General features: G+C 44.7%; 1 protein-coding gene across 4 annotated transcripts in view; it reads right to left on the bottom strand.

The window, feature by feature from the left end:
* The window catches only part of SIK2 (salt inducible kinase 2), a 127,949-nt gene extending 109,501 nt beyond the window's left edge, over positions 1-18,448 (bottom strand). Inside the window, exons 1-2 of one of the 4 annotated variants that reach the window (XM_075909426.1) lie at positions 18,153-18,448; positions 765-881 (exon numbers count right to left, since the gene is read on the bottom strand). In XM_075909426.1, the coding sequence (XP_075765541.1) occupies positions 765-881; positions 18,153-18,302 (267 nt within the window). In that variant the 5' untranslated portion in view covers positions 18,303-18,448. Of the gene's footprint in view, positions 1-764; positions 882-17,595; positions 17,917-18,152 lie in introns of those variants that run through there. The other 3 variants (XM_075909423.1, XM_075909424.1, XM_025183679.2) reach the window with 3 other exon arrangements.
* Positions 18,449-21,003: the final 2,555 nt, after the last annotated feature.

Here is a 21,003-nt window from a genome sequence, read left to right as displayed (position 1 = left end):
TTACATATCCCATAAATCAACTGAAAATCATCAGCAGCAGATACAAAAATGCTGTTCACAATTATAGGGTTGAAAGCAACTAGTCAAGTAGCCAACTATCCCATAAACCTAGACTTATTGGGTAGTTGAGTCACTACTCGACTAGTCACTTCTCTCCCCCCTGCTGCCTCTATCACCGTCTCCACAGGGGAACAGCGGAGGGCAGAGGTGCACCAGAGGACCGGGCATGAGCCAGAACTCAGCTATCCTGGCTCATGCCTGGTTCCCCGCTGTGCCTCTGCTTTTTAAATGTAGTAAGAACCAGGCGGCTCTTACTACATTTGAAAGGCAGAGCTGCAGTAGGCTTAGCTCCTCTGATTCATGGGCTTATGATTTAGGTCTTTTTTACGCTACAGGCACATAGGCAAAGTAATGTGAACAAAGCTTGACTGATGCTGCTTATATTGTACCTGCTCTAAATAGGTCAAAATTTCCAGGTACTTCAGTCTAGCATCTCTCACCAAAACTAAATCACCCAGTTTTTTTAAAAATTAGATTTCAGGCACCTATATGGAGTTCTTCTGCGTAAGGAAGACATGAATGCGAACTAACCAAATGAATTAGGCCAATATGCTGTGCATGCAAAGATTAAAAACACATCCGAAATAACTCAGCCACATACCAGCTGAATGCGTACAAAGACCAGCAGCCCATAAAATGTCACCAATGTAGAACGCATAACAACACACAAGGGAGGAAATAGGCAAGAGAATTGGCAACTGTACCTGATAGAGTTTTATTATGTGCGGGTGGTCAAGCATTTTCATTATCTGCACTTCTCGATAGATCTTCTCCAAGTTCACAGCATCCAACTGAGATTTGTCAATTATTTTTATTGCCACCTGTATCCAAAGAACAAAAAAATTCTTTAAACCACTTTTCTCTAGTTTTGCCTACTTGTTAACAGGACATCAAAATCCTATGAAACTTGCTGTATCTTAGAATTTGATAATTCACTTACTCAGCTGCTTACCAATATCTCTTTAGCACTGTCTACAGGTGCAGACAGTACCAGCAGGGGCTTACACAGCAGAGCAGAGATTTGAAGTGTTCTTTAATTTGTGCATGTGAGCAAGTGGACTGAAGTCATAAATAGAGCAAGTGCAGCCTGATACCTGGGAATCCAGAAGCAGTGCTGAGAGATGAAACAGTCTGAGATGTCTTATAGAATCATAGAATAGTCGAACTAGAAGGGACCTCAAAAGGTCATCAAGTCTAGTCCCATGCCATCATGGCAGGACCAGTCACAGGCTATATCATCCCTGATAGATGTCTGCCTAACCTGCTCTTAAATATCTCCAGTGATAGAGATTCCACAACCTCACTCAAACACCCTGACAGCTAGGAAACTTTTACTAATGTCCAACCTAAATCTCCCTTGCTGCATTTTAAGCCCCTTGTTTCTTGTCCTGTCATCAGAGGCCAAGGAGAACAATTTTTCACCCTTCTCCCTGTGACATACTTTTAGATACCTGAAAACAGCTATTATGTCCCCTCTCAGGGTATGTCTATACTACCACCCTAGTTCGAACTAGGGTGGTAATGTAGTCAACCGGAGTTGCAAATGAAGCCCGGGATTTGACTAGGCTTCCTATTCCGAACTACCATTACTCCTCGTAGAACTACCTAGTTCGTGCCACATGTAGCCGCGGGGCACGGAGTCCAAACTAGCGGACATTTAAAAATGGCGGCGCCCGGCAACATGCAAATGAAGCCTGGGAAATTCAAATCCCGGGCTTCATTTGCAACTCTGGTTGACTACATTACCACCCTAGTTCGAACTAGGGTGGAAGTGTAGACATACCCCCAGTCTTCTCGTTTCCAAACTAAATAAGCCCAATTCATTTAACCTTGCCTCATACCTCATGTTTTCTAGACCTATAATCATTTTTGTTGCTCTTCTCTGGACCTTCTCCAATTTCTCCACATTTTTTCTTGAAATGTAGTGTGCATCACTGGACACAATACTCCAATTGAGGACTAATCAGTGCAGAGTAGAGTGGAAGAATGACTTCTCGTGTCTTGCTCACAACACTCCTGTTAATGCATCTCAGAATCACGTTTGCTTTAGTGTCACACTGTTGACTCATATGTAGCTCGTGGTCCACTATGACCCCTAGATCCCTTTCTGCAGTACTCCTTCCTAGACAGTTGCTTCCCAGTCTGTGTGTGTGAAATGGACTGTCCTTTCCTAAGTGGAGAACTTTGCATTTGTCCTTATTAAATTTCAACTTATTTACCTCAGACCATTTCTCCAGTTTGTCCAGACCATTTTGAATTATGACCCTATCCTCCAAACAGTTGCAACTCTTCCCAGATTGATAAGTTTTCAGATGATAATAAGAGTACTCTCTATGCTGTCATCTAAATCATTGATGAAGATAGTGAACAGAACCGGTCCCAAAACAGACCCCTGCGGAACCCCACTTGTTATGCCCTTCCAGCAGGATTGTGAAGCGTTAATAATTACTTTCTGAGAACAGTTAACCAACCTGTTATGCATCCACCTTATAGTAGCCCCATCTAAGTTGTATTTGCCTGATTCTTTGATAAGAAGATCATGTGAGACCATATCAAATGCCTTACTAAAGTCTAGGTATACCATGTCCACCACTTCTCCCTTATCCACAAGACTCGTTATCCTATCAAAGAAAGTTATCAAATAGGTTTAAATGATTTGTTCTTTACAAATCCATGCTGGCTGTTACCTATCACCTTATTTTCTTCCAGATGTTTGCAGATGAATTCCTTAATTTCTTGCTCCATTATCTTTCCTGGCACAGAAGTTAAACTGATTAGTCTGTAGTCTTGAAGTATTGTGTCACGATATGACACAATGCAAAGATAAGTTCCCAAACTAAAACAAGTCAGTATTTTTTCTTTTGCAAAACAAACTAGTAAAATCTTCAACTACAGCTGCCTTTGCTACCCCAGACCCTGATCCTGCATACTAGATGCATTTCCCAGGAATCGTGACAACTGTAGAGAGCAGCTAGCAAGCACAAGAGATATATATAGGTCCTCAAAAATATATAGGCACTATCGATTTCAATATACAGAAATGGACATTATTGCCTGAATAAGAATGACTTAGGGCAGTGGTCTCCAACCTTTTTACACCCAAGATCACTTTTTAAATGTCAGGACAAGCCAAGATCTACCCCATCCCTTCCCCAAAACCCCACCCTTTCCTTGAGGTCCTGCCCTCTCTGTTCCCCTTCTCTCCATCACTTGCTATCCCTGGCCCTTATACACTCTCAGGATATGGCTACATTGCCGCTTTTTTTTCGGCAGTGAAAAAAAGAAAAGAAATTTTTCCGACATTTGACCCGTCTAGACTGGGCCAAATGTTGGAAAACCCCCTTCTTTTGGAAGCCCCCCTCATTCCTCATGGAACGAGGAATACAAAAGGGGCTGCCAAAAGAGCATGTTTGCTGGAAAAACTCCTGCGGTCTAGCCGTACCTTCGCTGAGTTGAGACAGAAAGTGCGGGTGTGAATGAGGGATTTCAGTGTAGGAAAGAGTGAGAGGTGCATGCTCCGGGAGAAAATTTGGATGCAGGAGGATGTGGAGAAGGGGCTCCAGGCTGGGGAGTGCTGAGCTCAGGTGGAGGGATGGAGTGCTGAGCGAGCCACAGGCTTGTGGATGTGAGGGTGCAAAAGTTTGGGTTCAAGGTGTGAGGGACAGAGAGGTTGGGAGCATGATGGGCTCAGGACACAGATTTGCAGTGTGTGAATGGTAGAGGAGTGTTGTGAGAGAAGACTGCGGATGTGGGGATACAGGAGTTTGGGGATGTGAGGGTCAGGATAGGGGTTTCCAGTGTATGAGAGGCTCAGATTTGGAGTCAGGGTTGGGGGTACAGGAGTGTTACGATGCTGTGGCCAGATGAGGACTTGGCCCCAATTGGGGGTTGTTGGCCAGGCTTCATTTTAAAATAAAATATTATGTCAAACACAAAAGGTTTCAGCATCCTCTTTATTTATGAGAAGGGCGGGTAACCTGTTTTGAGTCGGGGTCACTGGCCCACAGAAAAGTCAGTCTGGGCCACACAAGTGAGATACAAAAACACAACCCCTCCAAATCTCTCAAACCTCACTAATGTGGCTCCAACTGTGCTTGTGGGTGCTGGGTGGGGGGGAGAGGACAGGAACCAATACCTGGGGATCCTGCAGCTGCACACCAAAGCCCAGGAAGTGTGCAGGCTGCTCCCCCGTCTCCCAAACAGCAGCACAGTACCTGAAATGTTGACCCATCGCACGCCTGATGCCTTCCTGCGTAGGGGGGAGTCCCGGACTATGCCAGCCCTAACCGCTGGGGCAGTCGTGCCTTGCTTCTCCACTCCCCACAACAGCACGTGCCACCCAAGCAGCTGGAGCCGGGCACACTGGGGACTCTATCCCCCTGCTGCCTTCCCGCGTGGGGGGATGGGGAGAGTCCTGGACCACGCCAGCCCCAACTGCTCGGGCAGCGCACGCTTCACTCCTCCACTCCTCACGGCAGCACATGCTGCGTGAGCAGGCGCAGTCCTGGATACCCACCCCCTCACCCGCACGCAGGAAGGAAGCAGGGGAACAAAGTCCCCAGCACACGATGGACTGGCATTTTAGGTACCACGCCAGCTGTTGGGGCAGGAGGGAGAGCAGCCTGCGCACTTCCGGGACCTGGTATGCAGCTGCAGAACTCCCCCTGACCCTGCAGGAAGCCTATGCTACCTCCGTGGTCCCTGGAGGTAGCATCAGTGCGGCCTGCATCTTGGGGGTGTGGAGCAGTGAGGGGGGCCCCCAAAGTCTTGCGATTGACTGGTCAAGCGTCCAAGATTGACCAGTCGATTACGATCGATGGGTTGTTGATAACGGACCTAGGGCATCACTGCATTAAGAACTAAACTCATATGACTTGGTTTTCCTCTCAATAAACCTCTTTTTATACAGATATGTGCTCACTCATAACAAACAAAACAAATAATTATATAATATTATGAATCAATAAAGAGATTTGTTCTGCTGATGGGAGGGAGATGGAGAGAGACATGAATTTTTTAAATCTTGGAATGTGCTCAGCTGTCACAGTGATGGGGTCACAAGGAACCACATATAAAGCAGCAGTGTAAAGTAGAGGACCTAAATTCTAATTTCTCAGTGTACAAGTACAGCATTCAATTAAATTGAAAATTGATAAATGTATTAAATACAGTAATAATTTCATTCCAAGAACTTAGCATAATTTTTTAAAAGTGTTTATATGACTAATGAGGCTATCAGCAGTGGTCTCGCTAAGGTGTGCGGCTGCGCACAAAAAATTCTAAGCCTGCTCACCTCCTTCACAGAGGTGTGCAGCAGCACTCACCTTCCCACTGGACCTGGAAGGTGAGTGGCGTGGTTGCCACCACTGCTGGGGCTGCATGGTGGGTGAGGGCGGGGATGGGCCCAGGGCTGTGTTGGGGTCAGTTGCCACCGGGGCTGAGGCCAGATGGATTGCTGCTGCTAGGGGGCAGAGCCACGGGCAAGTGTGTTGCTGTACAGGGGATCAGAGCAGCGGGCAGGGACGTTGCTGTACCGGGGATCAGAGCCGCGGGCAGGGGCGTTGCTGTCACCAGGGTTTGGAACCATGGGCAGGAAGGTTGATGCACCATGGGTTAGAGCTGTGGCCACATGGGGGGCAGGCTGGTGGCTGTTTCCAGGATACTTAGGCCCCATTTCTGCCAGCACAGACTTCTATAAGCACACAATCACACTGATGTCCTTCACATGTTGGGACCTTCCTTGATCACAGGTATGATGAAAATTTCCCACTTTTTTGTTATTCATTTGGAATTAGCCACTGTCAGAGGCAGGATGCCAGATTAGATGAACCAGTCATTCATTTCTGCCATTTATTCATTTCTAATCAGGAAAATACCTGGGTTTTGCTTTAAACTAGATGAAGAGAGAAAAAGAAAATGTAGGGTTTTTTCTGAATCAGAGAAAAAAAATCGAGTAAAATGAGAGTGTTTTGGAAATCTCTTTATTTTAAATAAGGAAAGGAAAGGAAAGAAAAAGTCCTGGTAAACAATCAATAGTAGCATATTTATAACACTGTGTTTTTTTTATTATAGCCGTTCAATTTGTTTTTAACTAAGAAGTTCTGAGGAAAAGGCAGTGACTAAAATTAGAAACAAATACTGAAGACTTCAGTGCCTACGGGGCAGGCTGCTGCTGCTCTGGGGGCCAGGGCTGTGTGGCTCAGACACTTCGGCAGGGGAGGGGGAGGAGGAACTGGGTAGCCCCCTCAGAAGGGCACTGGTAAAGTGTGCCCAACTGCATAACACTGATTATATACTTGACTGGCCAAATGCTTAGGCAACACTGGTTGTTGGTTTTGTTAGTTAGACATACAGGTATGCACGGCATGTTACAGACACCTGCATCACAAGGAGGGGCCTTTGGAATGTCAGGGTCTGCAAACATGGATCAGATGGCTGGGTTAGGAGGCCCATGGCCCAATCTATCAATACATGTTAGCTAGCATTGTGTATAGTCACATAAACAGCCTCATTACATTAAAAACTATTCACTGCAAAAGGCAAAGTGTCTATTATTTAGAATTCACAATATTTTAAAATAACCGAGGTTGTAGTGTGCCTGCATACATTGATATGTAATTTAAATGATTATATATTGCCATACCAACTATTTAAATATTATAACCTCCCTGATATTCTCTTGCCAGGTTTCTACTATATGTAGAGGTTCTCCAAAGTCAGGCAATATGGGTTAATGTTTGTAAAACAACATTTACGTATACTGTTTATTATTTGACAGTGCTCTGTGTATCCTTAGAAGCCTCACAATACAGATAAAACAATCAATAATACGCTTGATTCTCTTGTGCCCTAGAACCATTTTGCACTCCAGTGGCACAAAGGTACCCTAAAGGCAGTGATCATTTCACTACTTGGCTCTTATTCCCAATGTAGGTAGGGGACTCCCTATCTTGCTTGGAGCCGATGAAATGGCTTTGTGGTGCCCCCCAAGCTACTGGAATAGGGGCATTCTGGAGGAAAAACTAGTGCAGTGTTGCAGTGTGCTTTTTCTTGGCCTCCTGTGACTTCTATGGAACTGTGGACAGTGCAGATTTAGAGCAGCCTTGAGACTAATTTCACATACTGAAAACTTTGCCGTATTAATTTTCTTTTTATTTGACTTCATATTAAATAAACATTTAAAGTCGTGCCCCTTATTAATTATCCCTTGTTTTAGTATTCTTTCTTCCATAATATACATATATACACACCCACACGATATTTGTTAATAGCCTGGATGCCACAGTAGCACACATCTGAACAAGAGCACATGACCTCAATATTGGTGCACAAGACAAAACTCACTCCGCTCACGGATGGAAAATCCTAGCATATCTTTTAGCCTAACTAGTACTTGCTTGTTAGTCTAAAAGATATACTAGGAATATAAAGACATGCTCTAGAACATATGCCCAGCATTAATTAACAGGAGTTGGGAAATCACCTCTCCATCATGCAGGTTATTTATTATGGGGACTCAGACATCTGCCTCTAAAACATTCAGTACTAACTAGTCACTGATGGAGACGTGATACTCTCTCACATACCATCATCTCCACATCAAATTCAAGCTCATCTCACTTTGATGGCCCTTTACAATGCTCTCGCACTCTAACATCTGCACTTGTATCTCTCTCCATCACCACACAAACAGAGCGAACCTCGACTGCCTGTTTGTCCACTTCTTCCACATAAATCTTCATGCATGGAACAGTTATCCTGACCTATTCCATAATGCCTCTTACATGTGCTCCTTCACATCCCTCCTCAAGACCCCTTTCTGTTGTGATGTCTATGGAAAACAGTTACAAGGGCTGTTTGTTTATCTAATATATAAAGGAGAATGTTTGTAAGTTTGTGCGCTAATAACTTGGACACTATAAGAGCTACCGCAACCAAACTTTGCATGGGATAACCTTTCATCCAGGAGAAGGTTTTAAGGTAGTTTTGGACCCGATCGGGCCTGAGCTCAAGTTGTAAAAATCAAAAAGTAACCCGCTGCGCTGCGGGGGCCGCCCTACCCACCCTAGGTCCTGTGCCCGCTGCCTGCGGCCCCCAGCACCGTCCAGGAATGTCTTTTCCTCTTTAAGTAAATAGATGAAAGTAATATTATGCATTTCACTTGATGAGAACTACCCAAATACCCAAAGTTAACCAACTATGCAAGTCTTTGCCAGATCAGGGCCTCAGTTACCATTTGTATTACTTTCTCAAATACTTTGCTTTTATATGTGACCAGGAAATGAATTACAGAGTCGTAAGCAAATTTTCTTTTTTTTTGGTAAGAACATACACAATGTAGGAATAAACAAGAACGTAAACAAGAATTCAGTCTGTTAAAAACAATTAAGATAAAAACAAGTTTCCTAGAAAATAATAAGCTTTTACAATAATAAAAAAACAGATGGCAAAAATAAAAACCCAAATTCTAAAATACTTCTTAGGAAATACTTGCTTAAACATTATCCCTTGTGTGTCAAATTTCCCCTTCCTCTACTTTATAGTAGCTCACTGAAAAAGCAATCTCAAGCAAACCTGGAATTGGTCAATTATATTTTCTCATAAGCTATAAAAAGGGCAGGTGTGCTTGGAGTGGGAGCACTGTTTCTAGCACCACTCAGCTTTTTCCTTCAACAAGAAGAATGAAACCACTGCTTCCCTTAAAAAAAAAAAAAAAAAAAAAAGTTACCCACAATTTCTAGCATGACCTCTACTTCATACTGGTTCTTCATTTTATCCAGATCCTGTCAGAATAATGGATCACATATTTTAGGTAAGCCTAAACAGTTTATTAGAGTACTCATTCACCAGACAACCCAAATTCAAGAAAACAACCATCCTCTCTCAACTGTTTGTTAATTTTGCCAATACTTACATTAATAGTCTAATTTCTCATGCCTCCCCTGCACACGGTATCTTACACAATATCAATCTTGATGCTTTCATCATTTATCTTTACTAACACCTTCCTCTAACTCTGTTCCTTAGTAGATGCACAAATTGCAGAATTTTTATCCATCAAGAAATTCCTGAGTACTTTCCATTTCCCCTCTGTTCTTTCCTTTCACCTTGCACTTGAACCACTGCACGCTTTCCCCATTCTCTTTCTACCCCTTTTTATGAGGCTCCCTTTAATCGTAGCTGAAATAACTTTATCTTATTGCTTTCCTGCATCTTGTGTGCAACAAGACTCATGTACAGAGGCTGGCAGGAGCTAAGTTGTGTAGGGACTCAAAGAGGAGAGCACTTATGTCTGATATGAAAGGTGAGGGAGGGGAAGCCAATAAAGGGCGCTGTAGTGAAGCAGTGTCAGAGTGATGGAGTACACTAAGTACCTATTACAGTGGTCTGGACAACCCGAAGGAGGAAGCAGAAGTACTCTGCCTTCTTTAACTCTTGTTTCATGTTTTTCAGTTCATTCAAAATGTTGTCATTCTCTTTAATATACACTTTTGTATTTCCCTTCCTTCCCTCCCCCATGTATATGGCTTGCAATTACAAGTTCCTGCAGTGAAGCATGTAAGCTCCTTGAATTGAAAAAGTGAACTTGTAGTATACAAGCTCTGCTAGTTTTTCCAACAGAGTTTGGCATTTCCACAATTTGTTCCTGTATTTGAATACAGAATTTCTACAGAGGATTATAGAACTCCGAAGGACATAAATATTTCAACAGAGAATGTTTCTGCTTTCAAGTCTGTCAACAAAATTTCCTACTAGCTCCCAATGTTAGCAAAAGTATATGTCCAAAAAAAAGTTTTTAAAAGATACAATTCAGTTGAGCTGTCTTGAAAACTGTAGTGAACCTATTCTTCAGTCAGTCCTAGCTAAAGAAAGAACAAGGAAAAAAACAAAAAGACGAGTTGTGAGAGAGTAAAAAGGGTCTTTGTTTACCTGCAATCTCACTAACAGTTAATCAATACCGCATGCTTCTGTTATTTCTCAAGAGTAAATGTATAATCATTGTTTTAGCATCTTTTTGGCATTTTTACATTTAATTAGCAAAGTCTCTTCTGCTATCTGAATCAACTGAAAAACAAAAATAATCTCTGATCTGAGACCAACCTTGGGGAATTTCATCCCCAAAGACGAATCTTCAGGAACCAAACCATGCAAAAAGCAAGTGGAAGAACTGAGTCCTCCTGTAACATTTATTATAGTTTAATGTTAAATTAATGTGCATTCTATGTGACTTTCTGTCACTTCCTCATCTTCCAAATGTTCCCCATTGAGAGGACATGCTGTGGATGTTTAAAAATCTCCTAACAATACAACCAGTATTGGTTGAATACCGTGTACACATGTGGTCTCCTCACCTCAAAAAAGATATTTTAGCCTTGGAAAGGCTTCAGAAAAGGGCAACTAAAATGATTAGGGGTTTGGAACAGGTCCCATATGAGGAGAGGTTAAAGCGACTGGGACTTTTCAGTTTAGAAAAGAGGAAACTGAGGGGGGATATGATAGAAGTATATAAAATCATGAGTGGTGTGGAGAGGGCCGATAAAAAAAGTTATTTATTAGTTCCCTAAATAGAAGAACTAGAGGACACCAAATGAAATTAATGGGTAGCAGGTTTAAAACTAATAAAAGAAAGTTCTTCTTCACACAGTGTGTAGTCAACCTGTGGAACTCCTTGCCAGAGGAGGCTGTGAAGACTAGGACTATAATAGAGTTTAAAGAGAAGCTAGATAATTTCATGGAGGTTAGGTCCATAAAAGGCTATTAGCTAGGGGATAAAATGGTGTCCTTGGCCTCTGTTTGTCAGAGGCTGGAGAAGGATGGCAGGAGACAAATCGCTTGATCATTGTCTTCGGTCCACCCTCTCTGGGGCACCTGGTGCTGGCCACTGTCGGCAGACAGGCTACTGGGCTAGATGGACCTTTGGTCTGACCCAGTACGGCCATTCTTATGTTCAGTCTACCTTAGAAGATGGTGCAAAGACTGAAAATAATTCCTTCGTCTGAAGGTCAGGAAGCCAGACAGCTCCAAGAAATTCAGTCTTCAAGTCAAACATTTTAGTGCAAATCGAAGATGATCTGTTTTAATGGCTTCTAAATAACACTAATCAAACTAAAATTCAGTCTCTCCAATTCTGAAGCAAAATGCATTTTCATTAGAGACCAGCATGGTACACAACCTTATTAAAGAGATCTACATTTCCCACAGTCAAATAGCTGTTCATTGCAAAAATTCTATCGCTAACACTGAACCCTCCACTATATAACTTGCAAATATCAGCGTCAAATTTAGTGTAAAGAAAACAAGCAAGCTTTTAACGTCATCAGGTTTTTGACTTACATAGGTGAACTTATCTCCAAATATAATAATAATATAAACATTCAAACAAGTTCTGAAAAATTCAGTTATGGTAATTTAAAATGTAATACTTTAGAACATAAGAATGGCCATAATAGATCAGACCAAAGCTCCATCTAGCTCATTCTGTCTTCTGATAATGCCAGGTGCCCGAGTGGGAATGAACATCTTACAAATTTCCTTGGTTAGATCTACATTTCCTTAGGCCTAATTTTGAGTTTAAAAATGCAATTACTTTCTTTATAGACTAATGGCTGACTTGCTCAGCTGTATTAAGTGAACTCTGGTATAAAGCGGAGTAGGACAGTCTGAAAAACACAAAAACCCTAAATTATCATCTAAACCCTCATTCTGCCTGTGATTTAGGTATTTAGGTATTAACAACAACAAAATAAAAAAATAGAGACTTCAGTATTAGTTTTCTTCTTACTACTGATTGTTCCTAGGGTTTCACTTCAGCACCTCCTCTGACTTAATGCTCTTTCCTGAGAATTCCTTGCTATTTTCTTTCCATTCTAGATGGAGATAAAAAGCTGCCCCCACAAAATGAGTTAAGTGAACTTCAGCTTTTTACAGTGTTCTATCACCTACTGTGAGGGTTGGTCAATAGATAAACTCTACCAACCTGTTAAAAATCCATGAACATATACATTCCATTTTCAGTCAAATGCTTAAAAACCAAGATTTTTCAGTGTACAGACCACTCAACATGACAACTGCCACACTATCTCTCCGATAAAACTGTAATTATAATTTTTTTTATTTATTTAGCTACATGCTACTTCATTCTTTTGAATTTCTGAAATAATCTCATAATGTAGTACTGGCTATAGTTAAGTGCTTACAGTTTTCCGGAAATAAAGATGCAGTAAGAGATGCTACTAATAAATATTCTGTGGCGTAGTCTCTAATGCAGGTTGAAGTTTTGTATTAGGATTGACCTTGTAAGCAATATAGGGCTAAACATTTCTTAATCTGAAAGAGTTTTATAGACATCTGGCTCCTCTGTTCCAAATGTTTAAATGTAGATTAGATACCTCAGACATTTTTGAAACCTGAAGATTTAGAGAAAAATCACTAGGAAACACTATGCAACTACACATGAATATGAATAGGAACTTAGCACTGAGCTCATTTTCACCAGCAATCAATCGTAACAGTATCTTGATTAGAATGAAACATAGGTAAAAGTCTATTTTGTTAAAGCTGGAGATGCAGCTTCTAACTGCAGCAAAGATTTCAATTTTACATTTTTGCACCAAAAATACTGAACTATTAAATCATCCCTCTCAATGAATATGAATATACAAGTCATGAGCAAACACTAATCTCTTTCAGAAATGTCATAACATTGCACTAATCTTTCCAGTATACCGCATAAAGGTTTTCTTGATGAATAACTGAATTCTCATTTCTCTATCATGGTCAATCTCTATCTATGGCAACACGTCACCACTCAAAGCACACACCAAATTAAAGACAATTATGCAAGTTACGTGATTCTAGCATACTCCTACAGTTAAGATTGCAAATCACGGTGTATTTGACTCACACTTACCCTGTAACACACATAGCTTTAAAACATTTATTTACCCTTACTCGTGAAATCAGTTTAAAGGTGACCAAAAAAGGGGTAAAAATGGCTTACATTTCTCCCCCTCCTATTTTAAGATGAATAAAAGCCTAAAACCTTTTTGAAATTGTACTTGCTTTTTAAAGTTCAAAATATCAGGAATAGCAAGCTTTTCCTTCCTTGGTTTTGCTAGATGACTAGAGAACTGGAGTGGGAGCCTTCTCTGCCTTTGACAGACGGGGCAGGGAACTGAAACTGTCAAGCATCTAAGTTTAAACAGATATCAAACAAAAAAGTTAGTCCAATAATCCTTACTTTCAATTGGCCTCCAGTCACTCCAAAAAAGTTCTAATGTTAGGAAAAGGTTGAACATCCTTGAGACCTGTGAGATACAAAGTGTAAGGCACAAACCCATTTGTTCTTCTTTGCAGCTGCCATTTAAATTGCATAGGTCAACCTAAAGCCTTAGGCCCAGTCTAGGTTAGAGAAATTTGCACTAGTGCAATTACTGGATGCAAACTCCCTAGATAGACTTACCATGATAGTGTAAAACATTCTAGCCTAGAGTAAGCCACTTACCAAGAGATCAATCCTGCAGAAATCAGTCTCCCAGAGTTTGATTTAGCCGGTCTAGAAAGGACCCACTAAATCGACTGTTGATGGCACCCATGCCTGACTGAAATAATGTAGTGCTTCTTCAATACGGGTTTGCTCCAACATAGCTACATCACTATTAGCTTCACTTAAATCAGGTTAAGCTAAACCAATTTGTGGGTCTTGTGTTTTGAACTAATGCATCATGCATATGCACACTTGATCTGTCATCTCCTATTTTTTCCTTTGTCCTCCTGAACATAACTTCTTGTGTCATGCTCAAATCTATTTCTCTGATCAAATCTGTACTGCATGCAAAAACCTACCAAGAATGCAGCTGCCTCCTCTCACACATCTAGTACTGACTGATCTTACGGGGAGGTAAGATCACTATATCAAACATTGCTGAGAATACATACCAATTACTACATTTCTATTAACTTTCACATTACTTCACTTGAGTGCACAGATGCAAAATTAAGGTTGCAGTTATATGATTTCACACTTAATTTAGAACTAGTTTGCAACACTCCACATTCTGAACCACCTTTTCTTATGTACACATTCTGCTTCAGTCTAATTTGACCTTTATCTGTATTAGATTAATTTAATGACAAGTAAGTTTAAGGCCTGCAGCATTTCATTACAATTCCATTACGTAGGATCCCACACATAGGATGGATTCTGCGTGTAAACCAGGTTTATATACTTCACAGATACTGTATTTTTAAAGTAATCTCTATCAAAAAAATTTCCTACAGGATGACAGTGACATCATAACGTCACTCTGCATCCCACCTCACCCTTCCCTGGGGGCCCTGCCCCAGGAGCCTTACCCAAGTGACCACTCCGAGAAATGGGGGTGAGAGGACGGTGGCTCCGTACCCGCACGCCCCCCAAGGCCCATCCCCAGCCTGCCCAGCCCACTTGCCTGCCAGGTGTCTATGCTCTGTGTGCCCCGGCCCGGGCACAGAGCTTGGGGGCCACGACGCAGGTCTCCCCTAGAGCAAGCCACTCTGGCGTGTGCCAGTAACCTGACACCAGGCCACTGGCTCAGGCACGCTCTCCTGGGTCCACCACAAGCTGGGCAGGTCTTAGCCACACCATAGGTCTTGAGCAGGTCTTGGCCACTTTAAAGCGGCCACTCTGTGCTCTGAGCTCACTAAGGAGCAAAGTGCCCCAAGAAGTGCATTTGGAAAGGCTGGGCTGGGAGTAGGCTGTGGCTCCTGCTGCAGTGGCCGGGGCTGTGCTGCCCAGCACAGTGGTGTTCCTGGGGGTTGGGGCATGCAGCTTGACAAATTCACGGAAGGAGGCAGGGTGTGCGTAGCGAGGGAGCAAGGGGGAATAATGTGTGTGTGAGGATGGGTGGTGCAGTAAGGGGGAATGGTGGGGGTAAGAGGGATATAGGAATGGAGGCAGGGGGATGGGCAGTGGGGGGCGCAGAAGGGGAGGTGTTAGGGAAGGATGGGGGCGCAGGAATGGAGGAAGGAGGTATGGGTAGGGATAGAAAGTGTGGGGTTAGGAAGGATGGGTGAGTGCAGGAATGGAAGCAGGGGGATGGAGGTGTAGGAATGGAGGATGGAAGTGAGGAGTAGGGATGGAAGGAGGGGAGCGGGCTGTGGGGCATGGAGCTCCAGGATAAGGACTAGTGGCCCAGATTACTCCACCAGGCTCTCTTCCTGCCTGGCCCAAATCTGGTTCTCAGTAGGGCACAGGCATGTTAAGCTGGGAGCTCCCCCATGGTTCCATGGTTCTCCATCATGCCCTGTCCAAACTAGGGATATTAAATATTGGTTAACTGAATAGTCGATTAACCTCATGAATTCTTATCAGTTAGTCAACTATTCTATAGTCCCTGGGTGTGGGGGGGAGGAGGGGAGCAACCAGTCGCTTACATCTCTACAAACTTAAGATAGTCTTAAAATATAGGAGGTTAAATGTGAGATGAGCACAGAGCAACTCCAGAAATACACGTACGTGTTATTAGCTACACACTGAGTTTCAATGTTCTCCCTTCTAGAAGAATCACTGGAAGCCTCAGCAGATCAAGAACCCTTCCAATGTCTTGCGTGTACACATGTTGCAGAGCTGGTGGAACTCACTGGCCTGAATTTGAACAATGTACAGCAGTGGTCCCCAACCCAGTGCCTGCGGGCGCCATGGCGCCCGCTTAGTGACCAGGGCAAGCCCAAGCCATTCTTGCGCCCCGGGCACGCAGTGCATGCCTGGCCCGTACCCCGGGCACCCGGCAGCCCCAAAAGGTTGGAGTCCACTGATTTACAGTACTGGTACTTGTTCAGAATGTTAATTTCCTTTTCCATTAGTGAGAGTTAATAAGGTCCCTCTCCCTTGCAATTCAGCTAGCTGCACCTACTAACCAAACCCTATGCTTATAGATGTCTTGTTGTAGAAAGAAGTGATTGTGCAAAATAAATAAATAAAAGAGTGTACAACCTGGTTTAATCTCAAAATTTTGGAAACAGAAAACCTGCTACAAAAATTATGGGTAATATATAGGTTTAATTTGAGCTGGATCATGTGAAATACAACTGTTATTCATAACTTCACTCTGCCATTCACAGTCCTGGAATCACCCCCATCATGGTAGTAGCAATTCACAACGTGAACTATAAAAACAGCTTTCAAATTGAACACAGCATTCAAAGCCCTAACCAAAATGCAAATCTATTTAACCAAATGTAAACTTATTTCTACTGACCTTTAGTAAAGTTTTTAGAACGTACTTTAGTTCAGGCATTTTTTAAGCTAACTTGAGTCAAACTGAGTGTTAAGTTGTTTGGACTTTATATAATTTTAAGTTTTCATAAAACCGAACACAGATCTAATATCTGAATTACAATGAAAAGTTATGATTGACACAGCAGTGTCACTGAGACCAGATGACTGAAGACCAGAAAACAAATAGATTTATCTACTGCCTTATAAGTGAAACATTAACACTGTAACTCAACATGACTTAAAATTCCAACTTCCAAACTTGGGTCATCTTTTGTAGCAAGGAAAGGATTTAAAAAGCATTTGACTTGGTGCCTTTACTTCTTAAACTGCAGTTTAAGCCATAACTTGATTAAATTTCCTTTAATGCTTTGGATTTTCATAGAAGCACAGAAACGCAGGGTGGAAGGGACCTCAAGGTCACTAATATTGTGCACAGTTTTGAAGAGTGACCACTACTATGTGCCTTCAACAATTTTAACAGTCAAATTACCATTGGAGTTAAAAATGTAGTTCTGCCTCCTGTCTATTGATACTTGTATCATTTAAGATCACTGTGAGTGAAAACTTACAGCTTTTAATTGGTTTACTTTGTGCTTTTGACATACCGTAGTTTTGTTCAGTTTCCTTGTCTATGTGGATCATTCACATCACATCAAAGGAAAAGGTTTATTAAAAATAGGAAATATAACAATTAAATCCATGTAGAGGAACTGAACGTATTCATTTTTTTACAATGATTAATCAATGAGATCCACACATGCTGCTTCCATCAGATATTTAATATTTTAAAAATATATCTAACTACCTTTTTACCAAAGCAGACTAGTAGTATAATTATACATAATGCATAAAATAATTATGGTTTTCTGAAACTGGTATTGAATGGATAACTTGCATTTCTGAAAAGATGACTGTTTTTAATTTAGTACCCAGACAGGCTGATTCAGGGGAATGGGATATGAAGGAATCATTCTTCAAACTGAAGTACTGAAGCTGGCCCTAACACCTGAAGATACTACCCGGAATGCAAACGGGACAGCAGAATAAGGAACAATTTAGCCTTTTGGATTCAAAGCTGCAGTGCTTGATTTGTGCTGGGGCTTGCCAGGTTAGACACATCGTAGCCCCAGCACCCTTGCACTTGGCACCTCAGGTATGACAGTAAAATAATCGCCTGCTCCCTTGCACCTAATGGTTTGCGCCCCAGCCCCTCTGCAGTTACAAATGAGGCGCTGCAAAGCTGTTCGGCGTTGGGCCGTGACAAAGAGATCAGCCACCTGCTGACCGCTCCTCCTGAGCTGACCATCCCGAGACCCGCGCGGGGAGGAGTTGTTCTCCACCGCTTCGCTCCGCCACCAGCGCAAGCTGGCCCCAGGAGGGGGGGGGGGATCCTCAGCCACCGTGTCTTGCTAGCGCCGGTACCGGCAGCCGCAGAGGGGCAGGCAAGTGCAGGCTCCAAGGCAAACCCAGCGCCCCGTCGCCGGCTCGCGCCTGTCCGGCTGCGGCCGCCCCAGGGGGCCGGAGGAAGCTCGCTCTGCTGTCACGGTGACTGGGAGGGAGGCGAGCTCCAAGGGCGAGTCCCCCCCCCCCCCCAGCCGGACCCCGCGGGCGAGAGGCGGGGGGGCGGCTCCATCCCCGGCCCCGCGGCGGGACAAAGGGAGCCGCGGGCCGGCGGCGCGGATGGCTTGGGAGGGCAGGGCGCACCTGGTGCCACCTCCGTCCTCTCGGCTCCGGCCCCCGTGGCGGGGGGAGGGGAAGGGTCTGGCCCGGCCCCGCCTCCTCACGAGCCGGTGCCCGAGGGCGGCCCGGTCCCCCCCCGGCCCGGCCGCCTCACCTCGCTGCGCGTGATCCGGTGCCGCCCCAGCTTCACCACGGCGAAGTTGCCCTTCCCCAGCGTGCCCTCGATGTCGTAGAACCCGACGCGGACGGGCCCGGGCCCGCGGGGCAGCAGCGCGGGGGGCCGCCGGGGCTCGGCCATTACCATGCTGGGCTCGGGGGGCGGCGGCGGCTCGGTCCGTCTGCGGCCGTGCGGCGCCCTCCAGCCGCGCCGCCCCGCCCCCTCCCCCCCTGCTCCGCGCGTCACCGCGCGCGTCAGCGGAGGAGGGGTCTCGCCATGGCAACCGGAGCCACCGCCGCCGGAGGAGCAACGGCCCCCTGGGGCTGTTCCCTGCGTGGCGCCCCCTCCCCCGGCAGCGGGGCTCTCCTCAGAGCTGTCCCCAGGAGCGCGCCTCCCCTCCCCCCCCTCCGCGCCGGCTTGTGCCTGGGCGAGGCCATTCGGGGGGGGGGGGGAGACTAGGCTACCTACACGCTCCCCCCCCCCCAGCCCTAGTTAGCCCTGGCTGCCTCTGCTCCCACAGCTGCTCTACCCAGTGGGACTGAGGCCTGTGGGGGAGGGGTGCACAGAGGCTCCCCAGGGGTGCAGCGAGGGGGCACCCCATTCAGCAGTTATCGGGAAGGGGTCAAGGGGGGGCAATGCACCGTCCCAATGCTACCATATGCATTGCTGGCAGGACCCCCTCATTGCACCCCCCCGCCCTTCCCTCCACCTCTGTGCCTGTCACTTCCCTGGGCCTGCGCCCCCTTCCTTGGGGGCATGGAGCGAGCTGGGCCCCCAGACCTGCCCTGCTGCTGGGCCAGTCCCACCCTGCACCAGACCAAGGAGCTTCGGGGGATTAGGACACAATCAGATGCACACACATTGCCCAGCGCTCACCCCCCCTCAGGCGCCCCCGGCAGGGGCCACTTCGCCCCAGGCAGATGGCTTGAGGGCTGACAGAAGCCCGGCTCCCCGTGGGTAAAAGAGGCAAGGGAAGGTGATGCCTATACAGACTGGGGCCAGGAAGCAGGGGCCATGTGCCACTAGGGGCCTGTCCCTATGGGACGTGGGGTTGGCTCCCATGGCGGGCCTTGGGCAGCAGGGATGGGGCTGGGGAATTGCCTCTCCCAGTACTAGGTTCACCCACTACCCAGGCTCCAGACAGAGGCCAGGATGTCCAGTATTGTATTAGGCTAGCCTGGATGGGCACCACGCACTAGGTACTGTACAAACCTGTAACAGACATCATCCCTGCCCCACATAGTCTCATGAGTCCAATGTGCTATGTTACTCTCCCCTCTGCATCAGCAGTGGCTCATGTACTGATGTATTTACTGTGTGTACCTGTACTGAGGAAAGGTTTGCCAAAAATCATTAATTAGCAGAAAAAGGAAGCTACACTGTTTACTTCTCCACCCAAAGCCTCCAAGTTGGGCCTGTGCTTGCTCAGTCAGCAGGATGGGGATCCTCCACATTGACTAAATTCACACCTTAACAAAGGACAATGGGGAAACTGGTGTTCACCTTCAAAGCTACTATTTTCTGAAGCAAAATAACCTACTTCCCAATGACAGCAGCATTTCAACTGGGCGAGGATCACATCTGTAAGGAAATACCCCCAGTACATACACACCCCTCCTTGTCAGTAAGAGCACGAAGCTCTTGCGTTGGGCAGTGTTTCCAATGGGCCAGCTACGGCCCAACGGCGACATTGAAGGCTGTATTGGAGGCTTTGATTGCTGATGAAAAGTTCTGAAATACAACTTCAAAATAACATCCAGGGAAAAAATTGCAGCTGAGAGAACAGCCTTTCTGCAGATGGTTTTGCTACCCCGATTCACATCTTGTTCTGCTTCAAACAAAGTGATCCACCAAGTACTTTGCACACACTTTTACTTTTTTACAGTGACCTGTGTGATCTCAAAACAAAATATTGAGGAATTATATTCAAAGTCAACTTCACTAACGATCCAAGAGTATCAAATGTGAAGCTCATGTGCCCTCTAGTGGACAACTGCCCTATGTATATTAATAGATCACTGTAGGTGTTATAAATTTAAGGTGTCAAAGGAGATCTTCTGATTAATTTCTCTCCTCTGCACATATTACAAATTAGGATAAATCCAGCATATGAAGAGATCGCAGCAATGACACCGACAGTTGTCTGTGCTAAAAGATAAAATGAGTTGCGCTAAAAGATAAAATGAGTTGCTAGAGAAGTCTGGCCAAAGAAGGCTCAATAGTCCACTAATCCCCCACACTCATTCAAAACTAATTAACAGCTTCAAGCAAGAAGAAACCAAAGGCACCTACTTTCAAAGATAAAGTCAGAAGACAGGCACTTCTCCCAAGATTTTCAGAGCCAGTTGAATCCATACCTGAGGCAGGGAATCAGACTGAATCCCATACAAGGTGAAAGCGCCTTTGCAGTGGTCTTACCAGGGTAATCTTAGAACTGTTCTATCCACATATTTCAGGTCTTTGCACTGGTGCTGCAGTGAAATTTTCACCTTCATTAGTGAACTCCACTGCTAAAAATCAGACTGTGGATGTTTCAAGGACTGATGAGCAGTCTGGAATATGCTTCCCTAATTAAGAGATCATCATATTAGAGCATTCACTTACTAGGTGAAATGGGAAAGCTCTGGTAAGTACAATAGTGCAGTATAGAGTCACAGCAGTTCCCTAGAGAGAAAAAGTTAGTTCATTGCCACCAATATTTGTTGTTGACCTCTGCCAGTAGAGACAATGCAGACCCATTTGGTCCATCCTCACTGCCTGAAGAAACCAAGTTAATTGTGGTGTCAAATCTGCCACAAGTTGCGATAGCTTATGGTACATTGAGTCTTCATAGTGAAATAACAGCAAA

The sequence above is a fragment of the Pelodiscus sinensis genome, chromosome 26 (assembly GCF_049634645.1).
Source record: "Pelodiscus sinensis isolate JC-2024 chromosome 26, ASM4963464v1, whole genome shotgun sequence".
In the NCBI taxonomy this organism is placed as follows: Eukaryota; Metazoa; Chordata; order Testudines; family Trionychidae; genus Pelodiscus; species Pelodiscus sinensis.
Note: the sequence above shows the minus strand (reverse complement) of the source record. Positions and strands in the feature narration are given on the sequence as shown.